The 25,330-nt window shown below is 38.7% G+C and overlaps 1 protein-coding gene across 1 annotated transcript in view; it reads right to left on the reverse strand.

Moving 5' to 3' along the window:
- Positions 1-23,335, reverse strand: part of DIAPH2 (diaphanous-related formin 2) — a 914,924-nt gene extending 891,589 nt beyond the window's left edge. Inside the window, exon 1 of the mRNA XM_012650030.1 lies at positions 22,995-23,335. Within this exon, the coding sequence (XP_012505484.1) occupies positions 22,995-23,126 (132 nt within the window). The 5' untranslated portion in view covers positions 23,127-23,335. The remainder of the gene's footprint in view (positions 1-22,994) is intronic.
- Positions 23,336-25,330: the final 1,995 nt, after the last annotated feature.

Below are 25,330 nucleotides of genomic sequence, written 5' to 3' on the forward strand. Positions count from 1 at the left end.
GTATCACCAATATATTTGCCAGATATACAAATTCAAAAACTATTACCCTAACCAGTTGCTAAATTTCTAATCTTCCCCCTCATCCTATGGTGGGGGCAGGGGAGTGTTATGATCCAAAGACTGACTGGCATTAGGCCTTCAAATCCAGAGCATTAATACACACAAAGTAAAAAGAGAAAAATGGAAATTTCTTCATTATCCATCACAAACAATCAACACAAACATATAATCACCAGAGAAAATGTGGCAGACAGGAGAGCGAAGCAGCAATTTGCAATGAAAATTATGTGTTATACAAATTCTGCATATAAATTTTAACCATTTGACTACTATATATGTGACCATTAAAAAGACATAAAGGGTCAGTGGCTAAGTATGTTATTTTTTCAATACAGCATGGACAAAAAGTCAATCCAGCAAATATATTGCTTTATTTATCCTGCCCTTAAGGCTGAGCAGATATGAGTAAGCCTAGGTAAGTCTCACTGAATGACAGTTCATCTGCATTTAAAAAGAACTGTTGTGATATGGGAATGGTTCTGCAATCCCCCTATCAGACTTCACTTGCAAATACAACTTAACAATCTCCTAAACAAATATCCCACTAAAAGAGGAGGAGTACTAAAACAATATTAAGGTACAAATATATAGAATCCCAAAGATTACCTAAGAGGAATCACAAATGTTTCAGAAAGTATACCCCTGGATAAGTACCATACTTGAAAATATCTCTAATTACAAGAACTAAGTCACTATGTGTTGAAATCCTTCCCACAAAATAAAATTTCCATGTCCAATAAATGCCTTCATCTGTCATGGAAAGGATGTTGTGATAAAGTAACAATTTGTGATTAGTAGGTTATAAAAAATTAGAATAAAATCTGATTGGCTACCATGATCATTCAATAAACTTTGATTCAAAGGTATGTTGGTCCCTCGTTATGCCTAGAAATGGCAAAAGGGAAGTGCTAACTAGAATTTCACTTCATAGCATTGAAAATGAGCTTTTACTGTTAAAGTATTGTACAGACATGCTAAGGTCCAGTACGTGGTTAATTTTTTAAAAGTTGGTTAAAGTGAGGAATCATTAAAAGTAAAAATTATATTCAATGTTTTATTGTAACTCATTCACCAATCTTTTGATGTAGAGCTAAGGCCTTTCAATATAGTCTCCTTAGCTGGAGTTCAGAGGAGTCTTCCTTTCATAAACCACACCCTTAATGTATTCTCTGCTATCTGCAATTTCATTTTCTTTAGAAAAGAGAACTTAGAGACATCTGTAAAACCATATCAATCCTTCTAGACTTCTATTACTTTTTCCTAGGCTTTCATTTACCTCGCCTGTGCTTAATTCAGTAGCAATCCTTTTAGCTGCTTTATCAACTCCATGCAAAAAACTTAATTTTCATAGAAAGATCTTTCTCCTCACATTCACATTTCATCAATTTATATGATGTTTAATTAAATAATATACTTACAATAGCAATTACAGCTGACATATATAGGTTTGGGAACAAATGCAACCAACTCTTGGGTAAGCATACAACCCAACAGCCAGAATCAAAGGGTAGTTTATAAATTATTCGAAACCAGTGCTTTTAATGATATTTGCCTCAGTGATCAAATTGTAATTGTGTAAGCTTACAAATTGCATGTCACCATTTAGAGGTAAGAAATATGAGACTTTTTTCATTTGTTAATTACTGCTTTAATTAAGCCAGTATTGAATATTCCCTTCACTCAAAAGGCCACACAGGCAGCCTCAAACTTATGTAAGTACTATACGGCGACTCTTCTTACCCTATTTGCTTACCGTCAACTCCAGAAGCCTCTCTGCTGCTCTCATGGAAGCAGTCATGAAAAAAGATATCTCTCAGAACAAGGGCAAGACTTGAAAAATAGAAACAGAGACAATTATACCTAGGGGAGAACCTTAAATCAGGACTGCTTATATGATTACGTACTTCCCCAAAACATTCTCTCTCCTTCACTGCCTGACTTTATTCACTTAACTGTGCTACCTGATGGGTATTTTACCTAGCAACTGATTTATGTTCATAATTATTTTTTAAAAATGATAGCACCTCCAAAAATAATTTTAGCATAACTTAGTCCATTCTAATACTTAGCAGAAATAAGTTATATGCCAAGTGAAGAGTTTAAGAAGAAGAGGTAGACACACTGAGGAATGGGAAAGATCTGGGTGGGAGCCAAAGAAGGTGGGGTGTCACATGAAGGGAGGGACACCATCATATGGAAATGGGGTACAGAAAGGGATTTCAGGAATCTCAAAGATAAAATTTACCAGTTTCAAAATATAGCCTAGGGTCAGCCCTGCACCTAGAAAAGAAGGAACTTTCTTCATTGTTCCTATACCATCTGGCACATGTGTGCTCCCAGAGCTCAGACTCATACTATTAATAAGACAGCTCATCTGCAATGTAGATTAAGTAGGATTTGAAAAAGAGGAGCTACCCTGAGAACTTAACCTCCATTCATAACATGTTCCCAAAGAAACAATTTCATGGAGATATAAAAAAAGAAAAAAATGTCTTACAAACACATTTTAGAATACAGCATGCTCCTAGTATCCACAGAACTAAAGAACACTCACAGAGCAAAATTTAAAATGCGGAAGAGATAAAGGAAGAAAGAAATCAAAGTTACCATCTGCAAGAAAGAAGTGGTTGTCATTAAATCACTGTGTCATTATGATATTTGACAGTCATGTGTCAACCTTTACTAACCTTTGACCCCTTTAGATAAGAATCTCCCAACCTCCAGGGATTCAAATACACTTCCACCCATGGATTCTGTGTGTGTCTGCTATAGTTAGATTAAGGTTAAGGATATGCTATTTTCTGTCTATTCATGCTAGCCACAATTTTGTAGATCTCTACTGTTGTTTTGTGTACAGTCTCACTCCATCACCGGGGCTAAAGTACGTTGGCATCAGCCTAGCTCACAGCAACCTCAAACTCCTGGGCTCAAGGGATCCTCCTGCCTTAGCCTCCTGAGTAGCTGAGACTACAGGTGTATACCACCACACCCGGCTAATTTTTCTATTTTTAGTAGAGAGGGGGGTCTCACTCTTGCTCAGGCTGGTCTCCAACTCCTGACCTCAAGTGATCCTCGCCCTCCCAGAATGCTAGGATTACAGGGGTGAGCCACCACTCCTGGCCTCCACTTTTTTTACTGATACATATATTTGTATTAATACATATTTATAGGTTACATGTATATCTCTACTTTTTTTTCCAGCTTGCATTAGGAAAAGATGGTAGGCTTTTGAATATGCTTTTTCAATCTACACATATACCCAGGAGATTTTCATATGCTCCATCCAGGAGTCATCCTCTTCAACACAGTAGAGAGTATCTGCTCCACAGCAAGCTATACCTTAGTATCTAGCAATGATGTCCCACAGTTACCCAAAGTGACTGTCCAAAATCAAATTCATCTTCCCACCTACTTCCACATCTCCTGACTCCACCATGCCTATTCTTCCTTCTCCCATCCAGATCCCACCCCAATTCAATCACCAAGGTTGGTATTAATGGCTTCTAAATCCTAATCTTCCACCTCTTCTCCATTCCTAGTACCATTGCCCTAGTTCAGTGGTTCAATTCTCTACTATTATAATAGTAGAGATTGGAGGTCTCCCAGCCTCCAGTCTCACCTCTTTCCAATCACTTCTCTGCTCTGTCTTTAACCCCCAGATCCAGAGTCAAAAATTCAAATGTATATGGATTCTAAGCAGGTGACATAATTGAGTGATATAGGCCAGCTATAGGCAAATAAATGTCAACTAACACTTGATCCTGGTGAAATGCTGGAGGGGTGGACTGACTGTAGCAAATCCAAGAGCACATGGCCCATTCAAATGAGACAGATCTTATTCAGGTACAGTGGATTGCTGCCAGCCATGTGGGAACATGGGCCCAGTACTGCAAAATTACTCTGATTTTTCAAGAAAAGCCAGAAATTTGGATTTATATGTGAAAACTTTAAATTATTAAGAGCTGGCAAACAAATCAAGTTTTAAAAACCACACTGCCAACACTGAAAGCCAAACAAATCTGTGGGTTGGATATGACTTGTAGGGCTGCTATTTTGCAAACTATGCACGAGCTTAGTGGTTCTCCAACTTTAGAGTACAGAATTATGTAGGCAGCTTATTAATGCAGAGCCCCAGGGCCCACACCCAAAGGATTCTGATTCAGTAGGTCCACGGAGGCTCCAGAATACATGTTTTTTTAGCAAGCTTTCCCAGTGGCCTTGAGGTAAGTGGTCCTAAAACCATCTTTAACAAATCTGTGTGAAAGGGAATCTAGAGAATTAAAGGGAATGAGAACAGTGGGAAAATGGAAACTATGTTTCTAATGCATCTAAAATACTTTAAATGTTCTCATTTTAACACTGTCCCAGGGAAGTACAACTTAGTACCATATTTGTTTCAACTTTGAACAATAGTGATCATTCAATAAACATATTTTCAAGTAATATTTGAAACCAGCAAGAATTACAGTATTACGAAATTACTTATTCAGTGCACTGGACATTTCAGATCAATAGTATGGTGATGGTTATAATTAGCATTAAAATATAAGGTGGTCTAAAAAATCAGGAACATTTAATAAGAAATTTATTTACAAAGTACTATTTGTTTCTTTTTGGCCAAACATTTTAAAATAAGAAAGGAATTGACTACAGTAAACCTGTATTGACTCTTGTAAAAGCAATCATTGCCCATTAATTGTCTCCTTCCTAAATTCAAATTTCTCACTGGTATATGTTTTTAAAAGATGATATACACATGCTATAAAATTGTATAATATTTTGTTTGATCCAGTCTATATGAAAATCCTGAAACTGAGTATTCTATAATCCATGGATTATAGTTAAGATTTCTGCTTTGAATTCTAAATGCATTTTTCCCTAGGAGTGAGTGTATGTGTGTGTGTGGTGGGGGGGTATATAAGGGATGGGGAGAAGTTCCCAGTGACTCAGTTCCTAGCCTGTTTTAATCCAATTTATTAATCTTTTCTGTCTGTGAATCCCAACCATTCACATGGCACTTACCAAATACTGAGGTAATACATGCTTTATTCTCCTTATAATAGCATAAATTCCTTGGTAATAAGCACCTATATCTCATGTTCTATATCCTTCAGCACTAAATATATTAGAAAACTGAACTGTACTATAATATGTGTCAAATAAAGGAATAATGCCCATGGGAAAATCTGTCCCATACTATTAAGCAAAAAGAGAGGAGGGGCCAATAGCAGAGGAAAAGCTCCTGCCTATCAGCCCCAACTTTTTGGCAATAAAGTCATACGGTAGTGCAAGTCAGAGAGATGCTTGAGAAGCAAATTGTTCCAGGCACCATCACATTTATAGGGGTCAGTGAGAAAGACACAAACAAAAGTTACTGCGATGTGATTGGGCCTCCAATTCCCAAGACACATCAGTGGAAGTGTGGGGGAAGGGAAGGCCTGCAGGCAATATTTTTGGCTCAACATACCAGGAGAGCCCCTGTCCAAGGGCCTTTCATATGGCCATTTATTTATAACTCAGGAAGTTCCTGTCTTCTGAGTTTGTAGCAATACTCTTCATGTTTCGAAGACTCAAAAGGGATTTTGCAAGAATCACAGATTTCTCATGAGAAAGTTCTCTAGCAAAGGATGATACATGTCCTAAAGGTCTATGGCTTTGTAGAATAATTTTGTAACCCAACAAGGAGCTTAAAAATTTTCCCAACCCATACCTTGTGAAATAATGTCCTTTTCCTATAGCTACAAACCACTGCATACACACAAAAAATCATTCACTTTCAGTAAAACACAAGTGTAATATCTCTAAACTCAAGAAATAGAAAATAACCACAAAACATTCAATTTAGGCCTAAGTATCTTTGTCTTCAACTAAACTGAAACACCGTATAACAATTATATACCATAACAGAGAAAGGGGGGGTTTACTTTTACTTTTAAGGGAGCAGCTAAAACCTAAAACCATATATATATATAAAGTTTCACATTCAAATCAACAAAATCATTACTAATAATCACTATAATAGGTGTTATTTCATTTGCATGTCACAAATCAGGTTTGTATAAGATCTAGACATGAACACGGATCAATGCATACTTTGATATTCCAGGTATAGAAAATCCTGGACAAATTTTCCAAATGAAAATGTACAGATTTTCATTCCCCTAGCTCTTACCTCAAATCCATTTGGAACCCTGTTCCTAATTTCCCTATCTGTAGTAATAAAAGCTGTAGTATAAAACTAAGTAGACAGTGCCTCTTAATACAAATTCCACTTATTTAAGTGAATTATCTTAAGTAGGGGACTTGAGCTCAAATCATAGTCCTCAGACTACGCTGCCATAGCTATGAGCAATGTATCTCTTCTCATTTTGTCATAGGAGATTCATACATGAAAATGGAAAAAAATTCATGATAACACTTTAGTGAGGATAACTTTACCTAGTTTTGTACGTCATAAATCTTGCAGGTTCTTTTGGAATATTCTAGGGACTATAAGACTGTAATTCAGCCTAGACACAACACTCAGTTTGACAGCAACAGCCTTGTAATCTAAGCTACCTGACCTTTAGAGCAGTATCTATTTGTGGAGGAAAAACAACAACAACAAGAACTTCAGACTTAGAGGCACAGATCTACAAAATAGTAGGCTGGGAGCAAGGGCCAATTAAGTTGCTACAAAACTGTAAGTTACCAAAGTACACAGTATTTACAGTACATGTTTAATTTCACAGGTTTGAAGCTGTTAAATTAGAGTATGCCAACAGGTATGAGAATTAATAAATGTCTTTATATTTATACTACAAACAGGCCAATTACTGCAGAGTTCGGACAAAAGATTTTAGACTTCATGATATTTCCAATTATAAAAAGTCTAAAAGTAAGGTCTGATTGTAAGCTCTGATCACATCACTCCCCTGCTCAAATATTCTACACGGGTTACAAAATGAAGTCCAAACTGTTTAGATAAGCATTCAACGCTCACCATAATCGAGCTGTAATCTCCCCATCCATATTGATCTCCACCATTCTCATACATACATCTGGGCCTCACTAGGCTAACTCATATTTCTTCAACATGCCCTATCTTCCTAGCCTCTTTGCACTTGCACATTGTTATGAACTAAATGTCTGTGTCCCCCTAAAATTCACATGCTGAAACTTTACCCCTCACCATGTGATAGTATTAGAAGGTGGGGCCTCTGGGAAGTAATAGGGATTTAATAAGGTCATGAGGGTAGAGCCCTCATGAAAGGGATTAGTGACCTTGTAAGACTCACAGGAGAGCTCACTTCCCTTCTCTGCTCTCTGCCCTGTGAGGATACCACAAGAAGTCAGCAATCTAGAACCCAGAAGAGGGCCCTCACCAGAACTCGACCATGCTGACACCTTGATCTTGAACTTCCAGTCTCCAAAACTGTAAGAAATAAATTTCTATTGTTCATAAGCCAACCAGTGTATGGTACTTTGCTATAGCAGCCCATGCTGAGTAAGATATGCACACTATTCTCACTACAGGGAATGCTCTTTCTCTACTCTATCGCTGTTAAGGAAAAAAAAAGATCCCTGCACTGTAAGACTCTCATCCATTGCCTAACTTTCCATGAAGTCACCCCTAATACTCCATTTGGAATTAACACCAGCTGTGTTCCCACAGCACCTTTTACATCTACAGTAGCACTTATCACATTCCACCCTGCATCACAGGCTTATGCACCTCAGATTCTCCAACTCTATGTTCCTAGTGGGCAGGATTTATTTATTTTAACCCTAATAATGCTTAGCACAGTATTGAGGTGGGCTTCTCCAAAACATTTGCTAATTAAGTATTGAACAAGAAGAGTTTCAGAGCTAGAATTTTTCCAGTTGCATCAGTAGCAAAACTAACCATATAGCCTACCAATTAGATGTTTGTGGACAACTCCCAGCCAATTTCTCAAGCTCTATTATTTCTTGATTAATTTAATCCAACAAAGATGAAATGTGTTAAGATGCATTTATTAGACTCCTAATAGGGTCTGTGATAGAAGAAAAATAAAATAGGGAAAATATATATTGATACAAAATATGACATCTATTTTATGTAAAAAATAAAATAGAAAATTATAGTTAATTTCTAGATTTTAAATGTAGCCTGTTACTTCTAAAAAGAAGGCAAAATGCTATCATAAAATAGCACGTATTTTGGAATCAGAATCCATTAACCTGAGACTTATTTCCCTTATTTGTTAAATGTGGGAAATAACTACACTTACCATACAAGTTTATGAAAAAGAAATAAGTAAGACGGTAATATAAAGCTTCTAGAACAATGCCTGAAACATTGTAGGTGCTCAATAAATATTTAGTTCCCTTCTCTCCACCCTACTTCTGAGTTGGTGAAAAATGCTTCCTATGATCACCTATATTCAGTTACAAAGCAAGCTCAGTCACAACCTTCCCTCCAAGATCTTAACATTTTAAAATCAATGATGCATAAACGAATACCTGCCTTTACATAAGCTTGCATACATCGTGATCCTTCTATTGAGAATGGCTTGCTTGTAACCTTACAAAACTATTCTTCCTTCTCCAAGACCCAGATCAAATGTTACCTTTGTGAAGTGTTTCCTCTCCCTATCAAGCACAGTATGTGGCTTTCCCAAGAGCATTCTGCTCATGCCTATTTATTATAGGACTTACTACTTTATACTTATCTGTCCCTCTTTTCTCAATAGGCCATGAGCTCCTCAAGAGTAAATACATATCCGTCCCTCTTTTCTCAACAGGCCATGAGCTCCTCAAGAGTAAGACCTGAATATAGTCGTGTTTATGCCCTCAGCATGATGTCTCATACATATGGAAGATTTGATGTGTGTGGAATGATTATACACTGTAACGTACATTTATAATAAGTACAACTGTTAATATGGCCATGAATGAACTGGCTCTCTACAGGAAATTGAAGGTTGAAGGAGAATGAAGCGATCATCTCATCTTGAAGCAGGCAATAAAGAGCTTAAGAGTTATACAAAGAAATGGAAGGAAAGTACTTAGACTTCACTGAAAAGAAAAAAAAGGATGAGAGGTTATTTCAGGCAGATGGTACAAAGTACTTACTGGCTTCACTTAAAAAAGGAGGGAGCAAATAGAAAAAGGAAGGTAAGATACAATCAGGTGCTTAATAGTAGCCCTAAATATAAAAATACAATTGGTCCTGATGAGTTGGATGAGAAGGAGTCGCTGACTTTTACTGGTCAAACAGGGAAGTTAACCTTGATTCAACTGGACCAGAAATCATAAAGGTCAGTCAGTGACTAAATAGAGTAATATAGTCTGGTGACAAGTGAGGCAAAAGTAAACCTTAGCTTGAAAAGGTAAAGTTGATAAATACCGTGTGTGACCATGTATGTCTGTGTGTGTGTATGTGGTGGGGGGCAGATCAAGTTAATTTTTACTTTCCCTGCAAAGAGGAAAAATATTAAAACAAACACCACCATAAAGAATTTCAGGTTTTATGTTGTTTTTGGTAGAACTGCACCACAGTTCAGAGATGCCTCTCAGCAAACAATGATAAAGTATCAAACTTAGATGTCAGAGTAGATAAAAAGTTTGGCACCATCTGCATTCAGGTGGTATTTGAAGAGGCATATGATTGCCTGCAATTGTATGTGTAGTAGAGTAGATAAACAGTGAGAAGTTTTTGAGATGGGAGGCTAGGAAAGCTATTCCTTTGGCAGTCAACAAATCTAGAGGCAGAGGCTGCCAGAGAAAACTGTACCATGGAATCTAAAATCTGTATAGATGATGAGTTAAAAGTAATAAGCATCGAAAGTTATTGGAGTATCGAGGAATCCACAAATGGAAAAAATAGCCTTTTAAACTCATTAGGATGAGAATGCATCTTTTCCTTAGATGTCAGAAATGAGATAAGTGGTAAGAGATATAGTTTACAACTACAAAGTCGATAACAGTGCAGTCCAGCAGATTTCCAGTAGTAGAAAGGAAGAAAATGAAAATAAAATTGGTGAGAGTCAATGAAACAAATGATGCTTCCTTGAAGACAGGGATGATCTGATCCTATCTCAATACAGAAGAAAAGATAGAATGGAAAGTGAAGAATGGCTGAGGAGGCACAGGAATTTTTCACACTAAATATACAAAAAGTCATAGCGTCTAAAGCAGGGTTTTTCAACCTTAACATTTTGGACTGAATAATTCTTTGTGGTGGAAGGATTGTCCTATGATTATAGGATGTAGAGCAGCATCCCTGGTCTCTACCCACTAGATGCCAGTAGCGCCCTCCCCCAGTTGTGAAAACCAAAAATGTCTCCAGACATGACCAAATGTTCCCTAGGAGGTAAAACTGTCCCCCACTGAGAATCATTGGTTGTGAGGGGTAGGGGGTGGAAATACACTTTTTGAGACAGAGGACTGCTATATCTTTCCTTATATATTTGTCCATAACACAAACGTCTTTGGGTTAGATGAAGTCAAAAACAAAAAAAAGGACATCAACAATGGGGACCATATTTAGAGAAAATATTAATTTATAAGAATAGATAAAAGAGATATTTGAAAAATAGAAATTTAATAAAATTCTTAGTCTGCTTAATTATCACCTTTCCCAGTTATGTCTATATCATTTTGAGAGCGTAAGATATCTTTCACCTCCTAATTTCATGCTGTATTGTACCGAGTTCAATGGACAGAAGCAACACAGAAATTTTAACTTGTTAAGATTAGTAATCATAAGTGTGAAACAGTCCAATTCCAGGCTCCAGGTATATAGTGGTATATTCACGATCTACTTTACCGATCACATTTTTTAAAATTAAAGGCTCTCTTTTTCTTTGGGGAAGGATGATAGTTAAAACTGAGGGGAACAGAACTCAAACTACATTATGTACTTCTATATTATCTGGCACTTAAGCCCATAGTTTAGGGCTCTATTACTCGTCACACATCAACACAAAAATAGTTTGTCACAACACTTTCTGCAGACTAATTAAAAAAGATAGCACTTGGCTAAATATGCCACACTTTTATAGCAGCCAATCTTTAGGCAAAGCAGACACAGGAAGCAGCAGGAGAAGGTAGGTGGTTCTTGGCACTCCCTTAAACAAGAAACAATGCATGTCGTGTACTTGTGTAACAGGAGACAGCATTAGTTTTTCCAAAGCAGTTTTACTTCACAAAAAAATTCACAAACAAACAGAAGGGGAGTGGGGAGGGGAGGAGAGAGAGAAACGAAAAGATGAAGCAGGCAGTATGACTTGCAATGTAACCTCTTGGGAAGCCACTCTCTACAAGGCTGACACACACAGGACAAAAAGAGAACCCTATGCAATATGCAACAGTAGTAAAGTACAGCAGGCCTTGTATTGACCATGAAATTATTTAATCAAGGCCAGACTGCCAGACTGGTATTTTTAAGAACTGTGTTCATGTAGCCTTAAAATCCACAGTCACATCACTCTTGTCCTCGTGGCTCTTTTCTAGCAAATGGTCACATACTTGACATGGCACTGATTCAAAGATCTTTAACTTTGATTACCAGTGGCACTGAAATGAACAGCCCCTGAACTGTGTCTTCTAAATTACACATAAGCATAGTGCAAATCTAGGCCAGATCCAACCATCCCCCGTCTAAAGGACCACTAGGTCTTCAGGTCTATTTAGAACTACCGTGAGGTTTAGGTTCCTAGGGAGTATACAAAATCATGGTTGAAAACACAGATTTTATAGTCACGCTGGTCTTGAATGCCAAATTCACCACTGCATATCCTCAGGCAAGTTACTTCTCTGCTCTAAGATTTTTTCCTTACCTACAAAATGATCGTTGCGAGGATGAAATGAGTTAATTTCGACATGAGCGGCAATCCACTATCAATCTCTGAGCATCCCGGCACATTCCAGCTGGGTATGCCACGACTGAAAGGCACTGACAGCATTTTACCCAGGCCATTTCCCATGGCTGCGTTTGTAGCACGCGCCCTTGAGGATGAGGTAATATCTCCCCATCCCAGACAAACAGCAGGCTGGCTGCTTCTTACTGTAAAAGTGGCAAACCCCAAACTGAGTGTTCCTCTCCTGTAATGCAACTCACTGCCTGTAGGCATCATCCTGGTCCATCCACAATGGGACTTAAGGTTATAGTGAACCAGCAGATCATGCTAAGATTCTGGCTATTGCTTTTGCAATGAATAATAAACTGTCTTTTGTCTCTTGGGTCTTCTTCAATCATCCATGAAATAGTAACAGGTAGGTAAGTATCCCAGACCTTCCATAGTTCTTGACAAATACAGGCAAAGCACTTAGAACAACTGGCATGTATGATATTGTGGGATTTGTTTGTCTGTTTGTTTTTTAGACAGTGTCTCACTATTTTGCCTGGGATAGAGTGCAGTGGCATCATCATAGCCCACTGCAACCTCAAACTCCTGGGCTCAAGCAATCTTCCTGCCCCAGCCTCATGAGTAGCTGGGAATACAGGCATGCGCCACCATACCCAGCTAATTTTTCTACTTTTTTGTAGAGACGCGGTCTCACTACTTTGCTCAGACTGGTCTCAAACTCCCGGGATCGAGTGATTCTCCCGCCTTAGCCTCCCAAAGTGCTGGGATTATAGGTGTGAGACACTGTGCCCAGCCGATGTTGTGTATTATTGAGAATTACCTCTGGGTAGGCTTGAGTATTATACCTGGTCACTGAAGCAAAGCAACCACCCATGAATTAGGATGATGTAGAGCAGAGCCCATCATGCACTCTCTACATCGTATGTAGGATTGAGTGTGCCCTATATACAATGAGTAGTTAAAAGAATGTTGATGTGGAATGTTGGTGTGGCTTTCACTGGACCAGGCTAACTCAGACTCCAGAAATAGGAAAGTTAACTGGGATATTCACTCTTTAGCATTCAGCCTTAAACAATCATCTTTCATAATTCCAACTTTTCGTCTAAGTAGAATCCAAATGTCACGTATTTATGTTAGGGCAGATTCATTACAGCTCTCAATAACCTCTGACTCCCAATATGTCAGAGCTGAATGGAATCTTGCAGATCATCTATTTCAATTCCTTTATTTCACAGAATAAACTGACACTCAGAGAAAAGATAAATAAATGACTTGTCCAGAGTTAAAAAGTAGCCAGCTTGTTTCTATACAACCTTTTTAAATAGCCAGAAACAAACAAAAAAAAAAAACCACACTTAAGAGGATCAGTTAGAGATCCTATTTAGCTTATTTCAACTCTACATAGCATATGAAATACTTTTAGATTTTATAAAATACAGTGTGGGGTCTCGAAAACATGAAGTGGTGGTGCTAAGATCAAAATGCAGTTTCTACTAGTTCATGGCAACATGGTTTCATGATAGGTGTAGATAGCAAATGCTTTTAAATAAATCTCTGTCACATTCAGTAAGTGATTTAACATCCAGTGACCATCGTTCTGCATGTTATTTCTGTGGTCAGACAATAGGATACACCATTGATAATAATGACAGAAACCAGTAAAAACACTAAGGAATAAGATGACCTCCAGAGTTGTAAACATGCAAGTGATAACATTATTCAAAGAGGAGGGAAGAGGTTGAAAGCAGGGATTTATAACATAACATATCTTGAGCCACAATTAGCTACAACAGAACTGGTAAGAAGAGTGTGGAAAACTGGGACCAGAGCCCTGCAAATTCCTACTTTAAAATGTAACTAATACCTCAATTCCATTTTAAATAGAGATATGGCCACTTAAAATCTAAAATTTGGTCTCAGGCCTACTCAGTTTATATAAAAATGGAGGATTTGGATCTCATAGAAATACACAAGACCATCTGACAGTGGTTTGATGAGGCAAGTATAGGCTGTAATGAAGAAGCCCAAGAGTTTAGAGATTAGAGAATAAGGGGCTAAGTCCTGCTTTAGTAAAACAAATACATGAAAATCCAAACTGCTAACATGGATAAAATCCAGTCCATTTTTATTTTTTTGCATCATCAACTTATTTTTCCCTTTAATAACTTGTTTAAAGATTATTAGCCACTCAACCACAGGGAGAGGAATGTAAGCTAATGCAATGCCAATGAAAAACAAGCTGTGAGCGGAGCCTAAGAACAGGTTATTTTCACTCACAAATGTTTTATGTAGACACTGACTCTTCCGGAAAACATTGATTTTGTAATATGAAGTACTAAACTGCAGAGCATATTATTAGAGGAAATGCCTCTGCCAAATTTATTTTAACTGATCTTAGCTTTCTATGTGTTCTTGCCTTGTGTCATGGGAGATGTAAGTGAAAATAAGTTAGTTATGACACAAACTTCAAAAAAATATATATGCAGTCTTACCAGCACAATCTATAACCATGTGAAATTCCGTGAAACAATAATCTCAAGAAAATTACTAAGAGGAATACAGAAAGGGAGGAGGGTTAGGGAAAGTAATCAACATAGTGAACCTACAGCCTAGGCCCTCAAAGCCACAGCCATGTAGATTTGAGGATTTCAATAATTCCAAAGCAAATGTAGTAAGATTTAGGACGATATATTATCTAGATATATACCTTATATCCTTTACTCAGGATCAAAGACAAATGAGAAAATCCTATTCTAAATGAGACATTAAACCATGCCCTGGGCCTTACAGAATTTCCTATCAGGTATGAGAATAAAATCCACCTGGTTTTAAATGCGGTAGCTAGCCCATATGGCACTTTTGTGTGAATTTGAAAAAGTGGCCCCCTGAAGACAGAGTCTGGCGACTGACCCATGATTTGATAAGTGGTCCTCTGTGGTCTCACACCCTTGAGCAGGGCTCAACCATACAGAGTGGCCCTGGTCTCTGTTACACATACATGTGATTAGAGTTCAAAATGTAAATGCACGGCCTATACAAGGTCTTGCTATCTACATACAGAATCTTCCTGAACATCTCCAGCCAGCATAATATACTATTAAGCATTTAAGATTTTTATCAGTGATTGATTTCAAAGCACATAAAACACCACCTCCATAGCTTTCCCTCCCCTGAGCAAAACAAAAGGAGAAAATACCAGCCATCCGGCCCAATAATTATCACTCATCTACCTGTTTTGAGGAAAACTACCCACCTGATTGGGTCAGTAAATGGTCAGTCTAGAAGTTGTGGAGTGGAGATGGATTACTAATCTAAATGTATTAATACTTGAGTCCACAAAGCTAGAGAAATTATATGTCTATTGCCTCCCAGCACAATAACAGCACTAAATTGCTGTCTGAAAAGTAGTAGTTACACAATTTCTTTAGTAAATCTGTGGAGTCTAGGCTGTTTGCCCAAGTTGACTTCTCATATTTACCCACTCCACCCATCCCCAGCTCAATCAACTCATTAAGTATAGCCTAGTTTTCAATTTTAAACCCACAAACATCTCAATAAGGCAAATTTAATAGCTGAAAGTTCTTTGTAAAGATTTCCTTACCAAATTATTCAGATTAAGCAACCTAGAGTATCAAAGTAGCTAAAAAAAAAACAAAAATCAAATTGGCATTTCTTTTAAAATAAAACTAGAATTAGTAACATAAACTTGGTTTTGTGTGTGTGTGTGTATGTGTTATCAAAGAGTCATACGAACCCTTTATCTAGAGAATTCAAGAACAACTTTCCTTTGCCCAACTATCTACAACATTTCCCTGAGGGGAAAATTGTTATATGCAAGCCCCACCCCATTTCACAAACTGCAAAATGAAGAATGCATGATTACCCAACCAGTAGGTGAAGCCAAAAGTCTTAATTTGGTCTACTTTCTATGATACATAATAGCTGTTCCAAGGAGTCTAGCCACCCTTGTATAGCCAACCTTTCCAGATACTTCCACAGAAATAATGATAGACCTGAACTTAATTTGGGCTGATGCTTTATGACAGCACTTTATGTGGAGTAACTTTAAACAAGATTTTACCATTAATTTAAAGCTATATTTGTTTAAGGAGTTCAGTGACATGTATATTAATTAGGCACACATGAGATTAAAATCTAACTATTTTGAGGCAATTAGTGATATTTGATTATGGATTGAGTATTAGACACCAAGGAATTTTTAAAGATACGACAGTATGTAGGAGTAAAATGACATGATATCTGGGATTTGTACTAAAATATAGTGTGTCCCCAAAGTCTCCATACAAAGGAAAAATTTTGTAAAATTTTGTAATGAATATTTTGTAAACAAAGGTACATTTAGCTACAATTTCCCATTTTCCCTATGTATGGCAACTTTTGGGACACCCTGTACTTTAGCAAGGAAAAAAATAAAGGCTAGATGAAGCAAATGTTGCAAAATCTAGATAAATATTATATCTGGATAATGGATAAATGGTGGTAGTTCATTGTACTATCTTCTCTACTTTTTAGTATGTTTAAAATTTTTATAAGTTTTATAAAAAGTCTTATTAAATGGCCCATATTATAAAGTAAAAACTTTATCAAATTTACTTTTAGACAAATAAATTAAGGGTAGATAAAAATTCCTCATAATTTTGAGATCTTTATCAAAATATGTGGATACCTATCACAGAACAACAAATAGATTTTTTAAAAAGGATTGTCCCCAAAGTCTCTTCTACCTTGGGTGAGCACTAGAATTGCCAGGTGATTGAGTCCATAGCCATTTGGGAATAATTCCTTCCTAATGAAGTCTCAGATTTCTACCTAGGCCTGCCTGAATAGCCACCTAGAAGCTTCTCACTGGTAACAGGCCCCAGTGTTTAGAGCCCTAACAAAAGGAGAGACTGGTGGCCAATTTGGTAGTCTGTATTTGGTAGTAATGTACTATACTCTCTCTAAAGCAATACAGAAAAACCTTGATTAAATCAAAGCCTGTATAAATGGTGATTAGTAAGAAATTTGTTTTCTATATTTTTTCATGAGAAAGGCATCAATACCTTTTCCTCCAGGGCACACAAAGCAAGCAAGTACTAGAATTCAGTTGAGTATCTGTTTATATCAGAGTATATCATTTAGATGGAAACAGATTCAGTCTGATCAGGTAAATAAGGTTTAAATTAATAAGTTAACTTCTTTCTACTGCTGACAATCATAATAAATAGCTATGTGAAAGCACATCTCACCCTTCCTTCACATGCATCTATTTTGAGCTGTCTTCCACAATGGGTGTCTTCCACAAGATTCCCACTTGGATATAAAGCTTATAACTATATTTTAAGTCACCTGGCCATCATCTTAGTTTCTTCTGTCTTAAGGAAAAATAAAGTATCAAAAACCCAAAATCCAACAGAAGGAACTGGTCTCTTCTGCATGGCAGACCGAATACAGGAATAGGGGAAAGTTGGGTTCTCAATAATAATCCCTGTGGTGCACTGGTGACATCCAGTAATATTTAACCACATGTGCTGATTCATGTAAATTAGCATATATTATGTATGTACTATTTTCAGAGCATCCTGTTATTTTCAGTGTTCTTTGAGACTTGGATATGATTTCACTTCAGTGACATGTTGCTACTGCCGGAGCTCTTAGTACTTAGGTGGGTTACAATTAGAATTGTTTCAAAAGGGAACAAAAAAAAAAAAGATTGAATAACTTTTTCACTTGAAGCATGACTCAGTGCTATAGATGATTTCTACAATAGAGGTGGTAGCTTTTAAACTTATCTCTAAGTCAGCCCCCTTAACACTTCGGTGACTTGGTTTCCTTATTTGTACAACAGCAGTAAGGTGCATGACAAGGCAGATTGTCATAGGTATCTAATGAAAGTTTTTTTTTTTAAAAGCTATAAATGCCTCAAATTGATAAATTGAAAGAAAAGGGTAGGCTGGTTCTTCAAAAAATGACAGTGAAAAAAAGCTAACCTCACATCTTATATCCATTCAACAGAATGAATTATTAGTAGGACAGACTGTATAATCCTCTAAATGGACAAATGGAACTGAGGAGAGAATAAGGAATCAATCAACATATAACCACATTATGATACTTTATATAACAATAATGTCAGAGCTATCAAATTGCAAGAAGGCCATCAAACCATCCAACCACAATCACATTTGATTCAGGTAATATGAGGGGTTAAAAATAATGCTCTATATATAACCATATAGAATTTCCTAATGCTTTCTCATTACTGTATTTTATCTAAATCACCTTGCGAAGCAAATCAGGAAGACAACGTTAACTCCAATTGGCAGACATTAATCAAAGAGCTCAAACTTATGATGTCAAATGGCTCATCAGAGATCACAAGCAAATAAAAGATAGAACAGACCCTGGAACCCAGGTCCTTTGGCTCTCCAGTCCATACTCTTTTGTCAATAATCTGAAGTTTCCTACTAATAACAGTAAAATGTAACTTGGCTCATCAGTTTTGGTATTGTTTTTTTGCATGGAAGTTCAGGCCCTGACTCACAAGAATTCAAACAAGGGGGGTAGGGGAGTTCTCACGGCCCTGAATAAGTTTCCTGAACTTCAAAATTAGAGAAAAGACACAAGAAGAATGTACAGATAGGTTAATTTGATGAAGTAAATATACTAAGAAAAAAAAGGCACATAAAAGTAAACATTTATTTTTTTAAAAAAAAGCGTCTTTTCAACAATTTACACTCTCAAAATGTCTGGCCTATAGGGAAAAAAATCCCCAGCTAATAACTATTTACCGAGTAGTTTTGCACCCAAGCACTGGCCTGCCAGGTTTTCAAGAACAGGCATACAATGGGACCCTTGCCTAGAGGCACTTTAAAATCTTTGCAGAGACAAGATCAGCATGTAACATTCAGATTCAGGAGGGTTATGAGTTCAGAAGAAGGAAGAGCCCTCAGTAAGCTGAAGTAATCAGTGAAGGTTTAATGGAAGAAAGAGAATATTGAGACATGAGCAGGGCTGTGAAAGAGGGTGAGATTTATAAAAGAGAAACAGGATGGACATTTCAAATTTGGTGAGGATGTTCAGGGTGGGTGGCAGGAAGGAGAGCCAATGGAGGTGGCAGAAGGAAACAGGAACAGAGAAATATGCCTAGTAAATGGATGAGCTGGTAAATGGATGAGCAGGTAAGTTGCAACTGGAATCCAGGTATAACCATAAACATCAAACTCTTGTGCCACTCCACTCCTCCTAACTGGTCTTCCTGCCTCCATTCTGGCACCCCTCTCCAAGAAATTCTGCAAAGTACTAAGTTGCTTTCTGAAACATAGATCTGATCAGGTCACTCTCCTGCTTTAATCTCTTCAATGGTTTTCCTCTATTTTCAGAAAGAAGTTGAAACATACAGGTCTACCATGTGTACCCTTTGTTTCAGCCATATTGGGTATCTGTGTACCTTTGTATATGTTGTTCTTTCAACCTAGAATGTCTTTCCTTTCCCTTCTTCGATTAATGCCCTATTCTTCAAGTCACCTACTATGATAAGCCTTTCCTTACCATGCTCAAGCATCCGATGCTATTTAGATGCTTCTCCATGACCTTTTTATAGCACTCACCTATGCATATTCCTATCATAATTTATCATACGGTGCTTTAATCGTCAATTAACTACCCTGTCTGTCTTACTAGACTATGAGCATCTTCACGTCACCAACCCTTAGAATAATGCCTAGCACGTAACAGGTATGCAGTAAACGTGTGTTGCATAAATGAAATCACTGTGCTCATACATTGTCATTTAAAATCAAACATGATTTATCCAATTATAAACAAATAACCAAATACTCAGGCTGTTATATAATAACCAGAAAATTAACTTCTGTTATTTCAAGTTACTAATTTGACTCCACTGTCTAAAAAGCCAAAGACTTCAGAAATTATACAGAAACACAAAGTCAAAGTGCAAAAACATCAAATACCATCAAGTCATTCTACACCATTGTGTGTGTTAGTCAGAAAGAGAGAGGGGGGGCATTAGTTCTACCTTAACAATGGCCTCTCTTAACGGTGAAATCACCACCTTAAATATGTGGGATTCAAGATGCATCTCCTTCATAACACTTCCAGAGCTTTCTCTCCTACTCAGCAAAATACATTCCATGGTTGACATCAAATTACTAATTAGTCTAAGATTCATGCTGTTTGATGACATGCTACAATCTTGGTCTAACCAGATAGTTACACAAAATCCAAAACTCTAGTACGAATGCATTATTTAAAATGTGATGAGTCCAACACAGGAATGCCTTCTTAAAAAAGAATCAAAATAAAAGTGTCATTATAAGGATGCATATATGAAGAAAACTGAACTGAATCTCATTAAATTTTTATTTAATTAATCTTAAACAGAAGTCATTAAAGTCCTGAAATGCCACTCTGAAAAAATTCTAACGCGCATCAAAAAGTTTAGAATATAAATGAAAGTAGTTCCTCTTTATAAGAAAATATGCTTTCCATCTCCGTTTTTCCACAATCATGAGGAACTACATGAAAATAACTGAATCACAAACCTTAAACTTTATGAATCCACTAGAGAAACTGAGTTAACTTTTCTATGTAATGGAAACTTTAACCTTAGCTAATACTATATAGACACCATGTAGATAACTTCTTTTTACCCCCTGAATTATCTTCAATATCAATCACCCATGTGGTCAGCGCCATTTCCCCTCCCCAGTAACTCAGAGTGGAATCAACTGTCATTTTCTTTACTATCTTTGGTAATGCAATAGTTCTTACTCTTCTATAGGTGATGAATGCCTTTGAGAAACTGATAAAAGCTATGGGGCCCAGAAAATTGAATGTACCTACATATACTCAAATATTTTCATACAATTTCAGAGGTTTAAGAACCCCTATCCCCCACAATCACCTATACAAATAATTTCTACAACCGTATCTCTTTTGTAATCCCACACCACAACTCCTTTACAAACACACATAAAATAAAGGACTATTGTAGTGATTATTAATACTCAAAATAATAAAATTTAGTCTAAGTATAGTTTTATCTTACAAGCAAAATTTTGAGAATTCCTGATGAACCCTTTCCTGAAAAGTTTATCAAGTCTTACTGTTTGGTCAACTTGCTTGCCTGAAAATGTGCTATAATGTCTTCCTAAATTTGTTTTTATTAACTCTGACACATCATGTAAAATCATGTAAAGCCCAAAAGTTATGTTTGAGCAAAAAAGAAAATTCATGTTGATATTAAGAAATTCTTGGATTCAAATACTTGTTATACTATATCAAGCTATGTTCAACACGGAACAGTGAAGTTAGCTAGGAACTGAAAGTGATACCATCTCATTAACTATCCTGTTACCTTGTCAAAGCAAGTAAAATATAAAGATGAAACGGGACAAATGGTCAAAGGGAAGGGAAGAATATAATCAAGGTGTTATTATAATATTACGAGAGGTAAGTGTTTTTTCTCAAAAGCATACTAGATTCTTGCGAGATGTACCAAACTATTTGTGGAAACTATCAGTTAACTTTTTACTTAAACTTTTAATCACTGATTAAGCCACAGGTTTGTACGGGGTCCATAAAAAAAAAGGAAATATGATCACTCTTTTACTGCAAACTGGTAAATTTCAAAATCACATCAGAATTTTTAAATATATTAAACTTTGGTGACATACAAAACTTTTCTAAGTTTCATGACGGTGCAGGCACCTGAGCCCCTAACTGACTTTCTTCATTGGTAAATACTGGGGTAACAGGACACATCAAGTAAGCAAGTTCTTGATTTTCCTCAAGTTACAGTGGAACTGATTAGGCTTGAAACTTGTCAGTTCAATCTACCCACCAGGTCCCTTCCCACATAATGGAAGGCTGCATTATTTCCTAAAATGACAACACTTTGACCACTGTTTTCCAATATGAACAGTCCATAATTGAAAGGCAAATAGGAGCTAAGAGAGCAGTACAACAGGTCCATACCAAATGGCCATATGCCAGAAAAATGGCTATATTCATGTCACCGTCTCCTTCTGTATTATAATCAACTTGCTGGTTAAAACTGAGACCTTACATGTGCAACGTGTGGCTTGTGCTTCAGATCTAGACTAAGAATCTTCAGCTCTAAGGAGTTATTTGCTGAATTTGTGAAAGAAAACCCCTTCCCCTTATGCCGCCCAAATTAGAAAGTTTACAAAAAGCGGAACCCTTCTAACTGATGAGTTGAGGAAACTCCAGTATTTCCCAATGCAATACCAGGCCTCATAGATTTCATTCCTCTGCACATTCAGTGGCAGGAAATGGACTGCTACCACTGGTTCAGTGTCAGGACTCTGGGACTTGGACAGTCTGCTGGCTGCTTTTGAGCGTTCTTAACTAAGTGGAAGTACTGTATGACTATGGCTATTACACACACACACACACACACACACACACACACACACACACGACAGTTGGTGGTACCTCACCCAGCCTCCAACTCCCACGCTCCCACCACCCTTCCAAAGAAACGTTTCTTGGGAGAGCACATGGAGAGACGGGCGGGGGGCGGGGAACGCACGTAGGCGCCTCTCCCCTAGATTTCTGGTAAAGTAGAAAGATCGGGGGCCTACGTTGTGTTTTTCTTGACTTGCAAGGCTGTGCGTGGGCTCCCAAGTACTTGGAATGAAAAGGAGAGAGGTTTCCCTGCCCGGACCCTAAGTGTTAGGAGGCAAAACAGCAACTGACAAGAGGTGGGAGGGGAATGGAATCGCGTGAAGGAGGTTCGCGCCCACAAGTTAGACAAACAACAGCCCTACCCAGTACTCGGGGTCTCCCCAAGTTGGGGTGGGGCCTTTCTCCTTCCCGCACTGCCTCCCGGGCTGACAAGAGCGAGAAAGGGGTTAAGTGGGGAAGAGGGTGCTCTTCCGCCCCCACGCCGTCTGCGCGCCTCGGCGTGGCCGCTCCTTTAGCGGCTCCCCGAGTTGCACAGCGAGGTCGCGGTCACCCTTGGAAAGGGGCCCCGGGTGCCCCCGTGTTCAACGGCAGGAGGATCCCGGGGCTTTCCCTGTCCCCAAGGCCGGCGGGGGTTGCGGGAGCACTCACCAATTTGGGTTTGTTTTTCGTTTCCTCTTCGTTGGCGGCCCGGTTCCCAGCGCTCCGCTTGTTGCTCCGGCCCCCACCGGGTTCCTCGCTGCCGCCTCCCGCTCCCGACGCCGCCGCCCCGGGCTGCTCCATCTTTCTCCGGCCCCGTCACCTGTGCCCTGTAACCCCACCTCTCCTCAGCTGAGGAAGCCCCTCGGGACGCTCACGCTGCCCCGCGCCGATTCGGCAGCGCCTCTTCCACAGGGAGAGTGTGTCTGCCCGGGGAGCTGCCGATTTCAGGCCCCCGGGATTCCCGGCTCCCAAGCACCCCCGACGCAACCACGCTGTTGCCACTACACGGCACTGGGGCAAGCCCTGCCCCTGAGCAGTTGCAATTACCACAGTCGCCGCCGCCGCCGCCCTCAGGGCGGTGTTTAGGGTGGAGGGAAATTAGGTACCTATCTCTTTAAGAGGGCCTCAACACACGTGATTCATCAAAGTGCCCGCAGTCGGCCGCCGGGGCGCGGAAAGCTGCTTCCTACTCTGGGAGCCGAGCCGGTCCCAGCTACTGAGCATGCCCGGCGCAGCGACTGGAGCCTAACAGAGGACTTTCAACTGCGGTTAAGCACTGATTTCACTTCCTGGTGGTCTGGCGTGAAAAGGGAGGGAACTAGTCTAGAGACAGGAGGAGTAGCCCATTTTAGAGATGAGGAAACTGAGGCCGGGGAGGCTACATATGTGAGTTTCACTGGCTGGTCGGCCTGAGTATCCGCCTTCACTCTTGTAGGCCAGAGCACCTTTCCTCCCACAAGCCTCTCGGGGTGTGGTCCTGCTCCATCTGTGGGAACATTTGATTGGCAAGGACAGCTACTGGCATCCTATGGGAAAACCGCGGGGAGTGCTGATTAATTGCCTAGACAGACTGTGTGGGTCAAAGTGGAAAGAGTAGGTGCTTTCTGTTGCCCTGATTGCGTTGTGACCAAAGAAATACAGTGGTTCCTTTATTCCCAGGCCTGGTAGTTGAAGCAGCAGTTGCCCACCCCTTAATCCCTGGGGAGTTGTTAGGCTCTTTAACTAAAGCACTTATATGGAGCTAACAATTGAGTTGAGTGCTATTTCCAGTTTTCCAGAACTAGTTTACGTTTAGAGTTGTTGTGAGGAATGAATAAGATTATATGTGTCAAAGCTTTGTTTAAAATATAAGTCCCTAGACAAATGCTAGGCGTTTTTGTGCAGCAGCAGCAGGGCACTGTTGGGACTATAGTCTTTAGTCCTTGAGTCTTACCTAGCATTTTGTCCTCAGGAAGAGGCCCACGCTGTATTTCTTCCATCCTCCTTAAAGGATACCCTTTAAAAATAAAGGTACACTCTGAAAACATTAGAGGGGCTGGGCAGGATTTGAATGAACCACCATCATAGAATAGGAGCGCATATGCAAGGAAGCTACCTGTAATGTAAATTTAGATAGCAAGTCTATAAACATGCCCAGATGCCTGTTACTGAAGATATCCTCAGCCTATGATTCCTTTCGCCATTCCCCCCTTCAACATAAATTTAGCTATGCTGAATCAAATTTGTATCTGAACATATTTAGAGTGTACTAGGATGAATTTGACCATGCTATAGGTGTGAGGAGACAACTCACTTGGGCAGTAGAGTGAAAACATTAGCTATCTGAAAACAGCTTTAATCCCAGCTTTGTCATTGTCATTAACTTTCTTTATAATCATGCAGGTGTGACTTCTCTACTAAGGTGGTCAACTGCCTGAGGACAGCACAGAAGAGGAAATATGTGTCCCCCAGACAGGGTGGACAAGGAGCCCCAAGGTAAATTTGCTTCATTGAAGTTCCTGTTCGACTTAGTATATTTTGAATTCAATTCACTACACACACATACATGATTTAATTTATCTAAATGTCTCCCCTCCTGAAATTTTAAGTAAAAATGGATGCTGCAGAAAGATGTGACCTATTTATCCAATGCTTTCTTGTAATTCCTGTTGAGAGATGTAGGTGTGGACCATAGCTGAGGGCCCTCCAAGCTCAAACATTGCTCAATAATCTGCTCAGTAGACATTTCTTGAGCTCCTTAGAGTATACCAGGTGATACACAGAGTGCTGTGAGTTGTAAGAATGAGGATGACACAGTTTCTGCCCTTTAGAACGTCAGAGTCTATTAGGAAAGACAGACTATTAAAGAATTGCACTACCAGTACAACTGATATGAACAGGAATCCCATGGACCACAGGAGAGAGAAAGAGTATCAGAAGCTCAAGGACACCTTCCCAAAGAAGATGATGTTTTAGCTGAATCTTAAAGATTTGATTAAAGTCGGTAAGTATTTGTTGACAGCCTA

Source organism: Propithecus coquereli, unplaced genomic scaffold (assembly GCF_000956105.1).
Source record: "Propithecus coquereli isolate 6110/MARCELLA unplaced genomic scaffold, Pcoq_1.0 Scaffold31, whole genome shotgun sequence".
Classification (NCBI taxonomy): domain Eukaryota; kingdom Metazoa; phylum Chordata; class Mammalia; order Primates; family Indriidae; genus Propithecus; species Propithecus coquereli.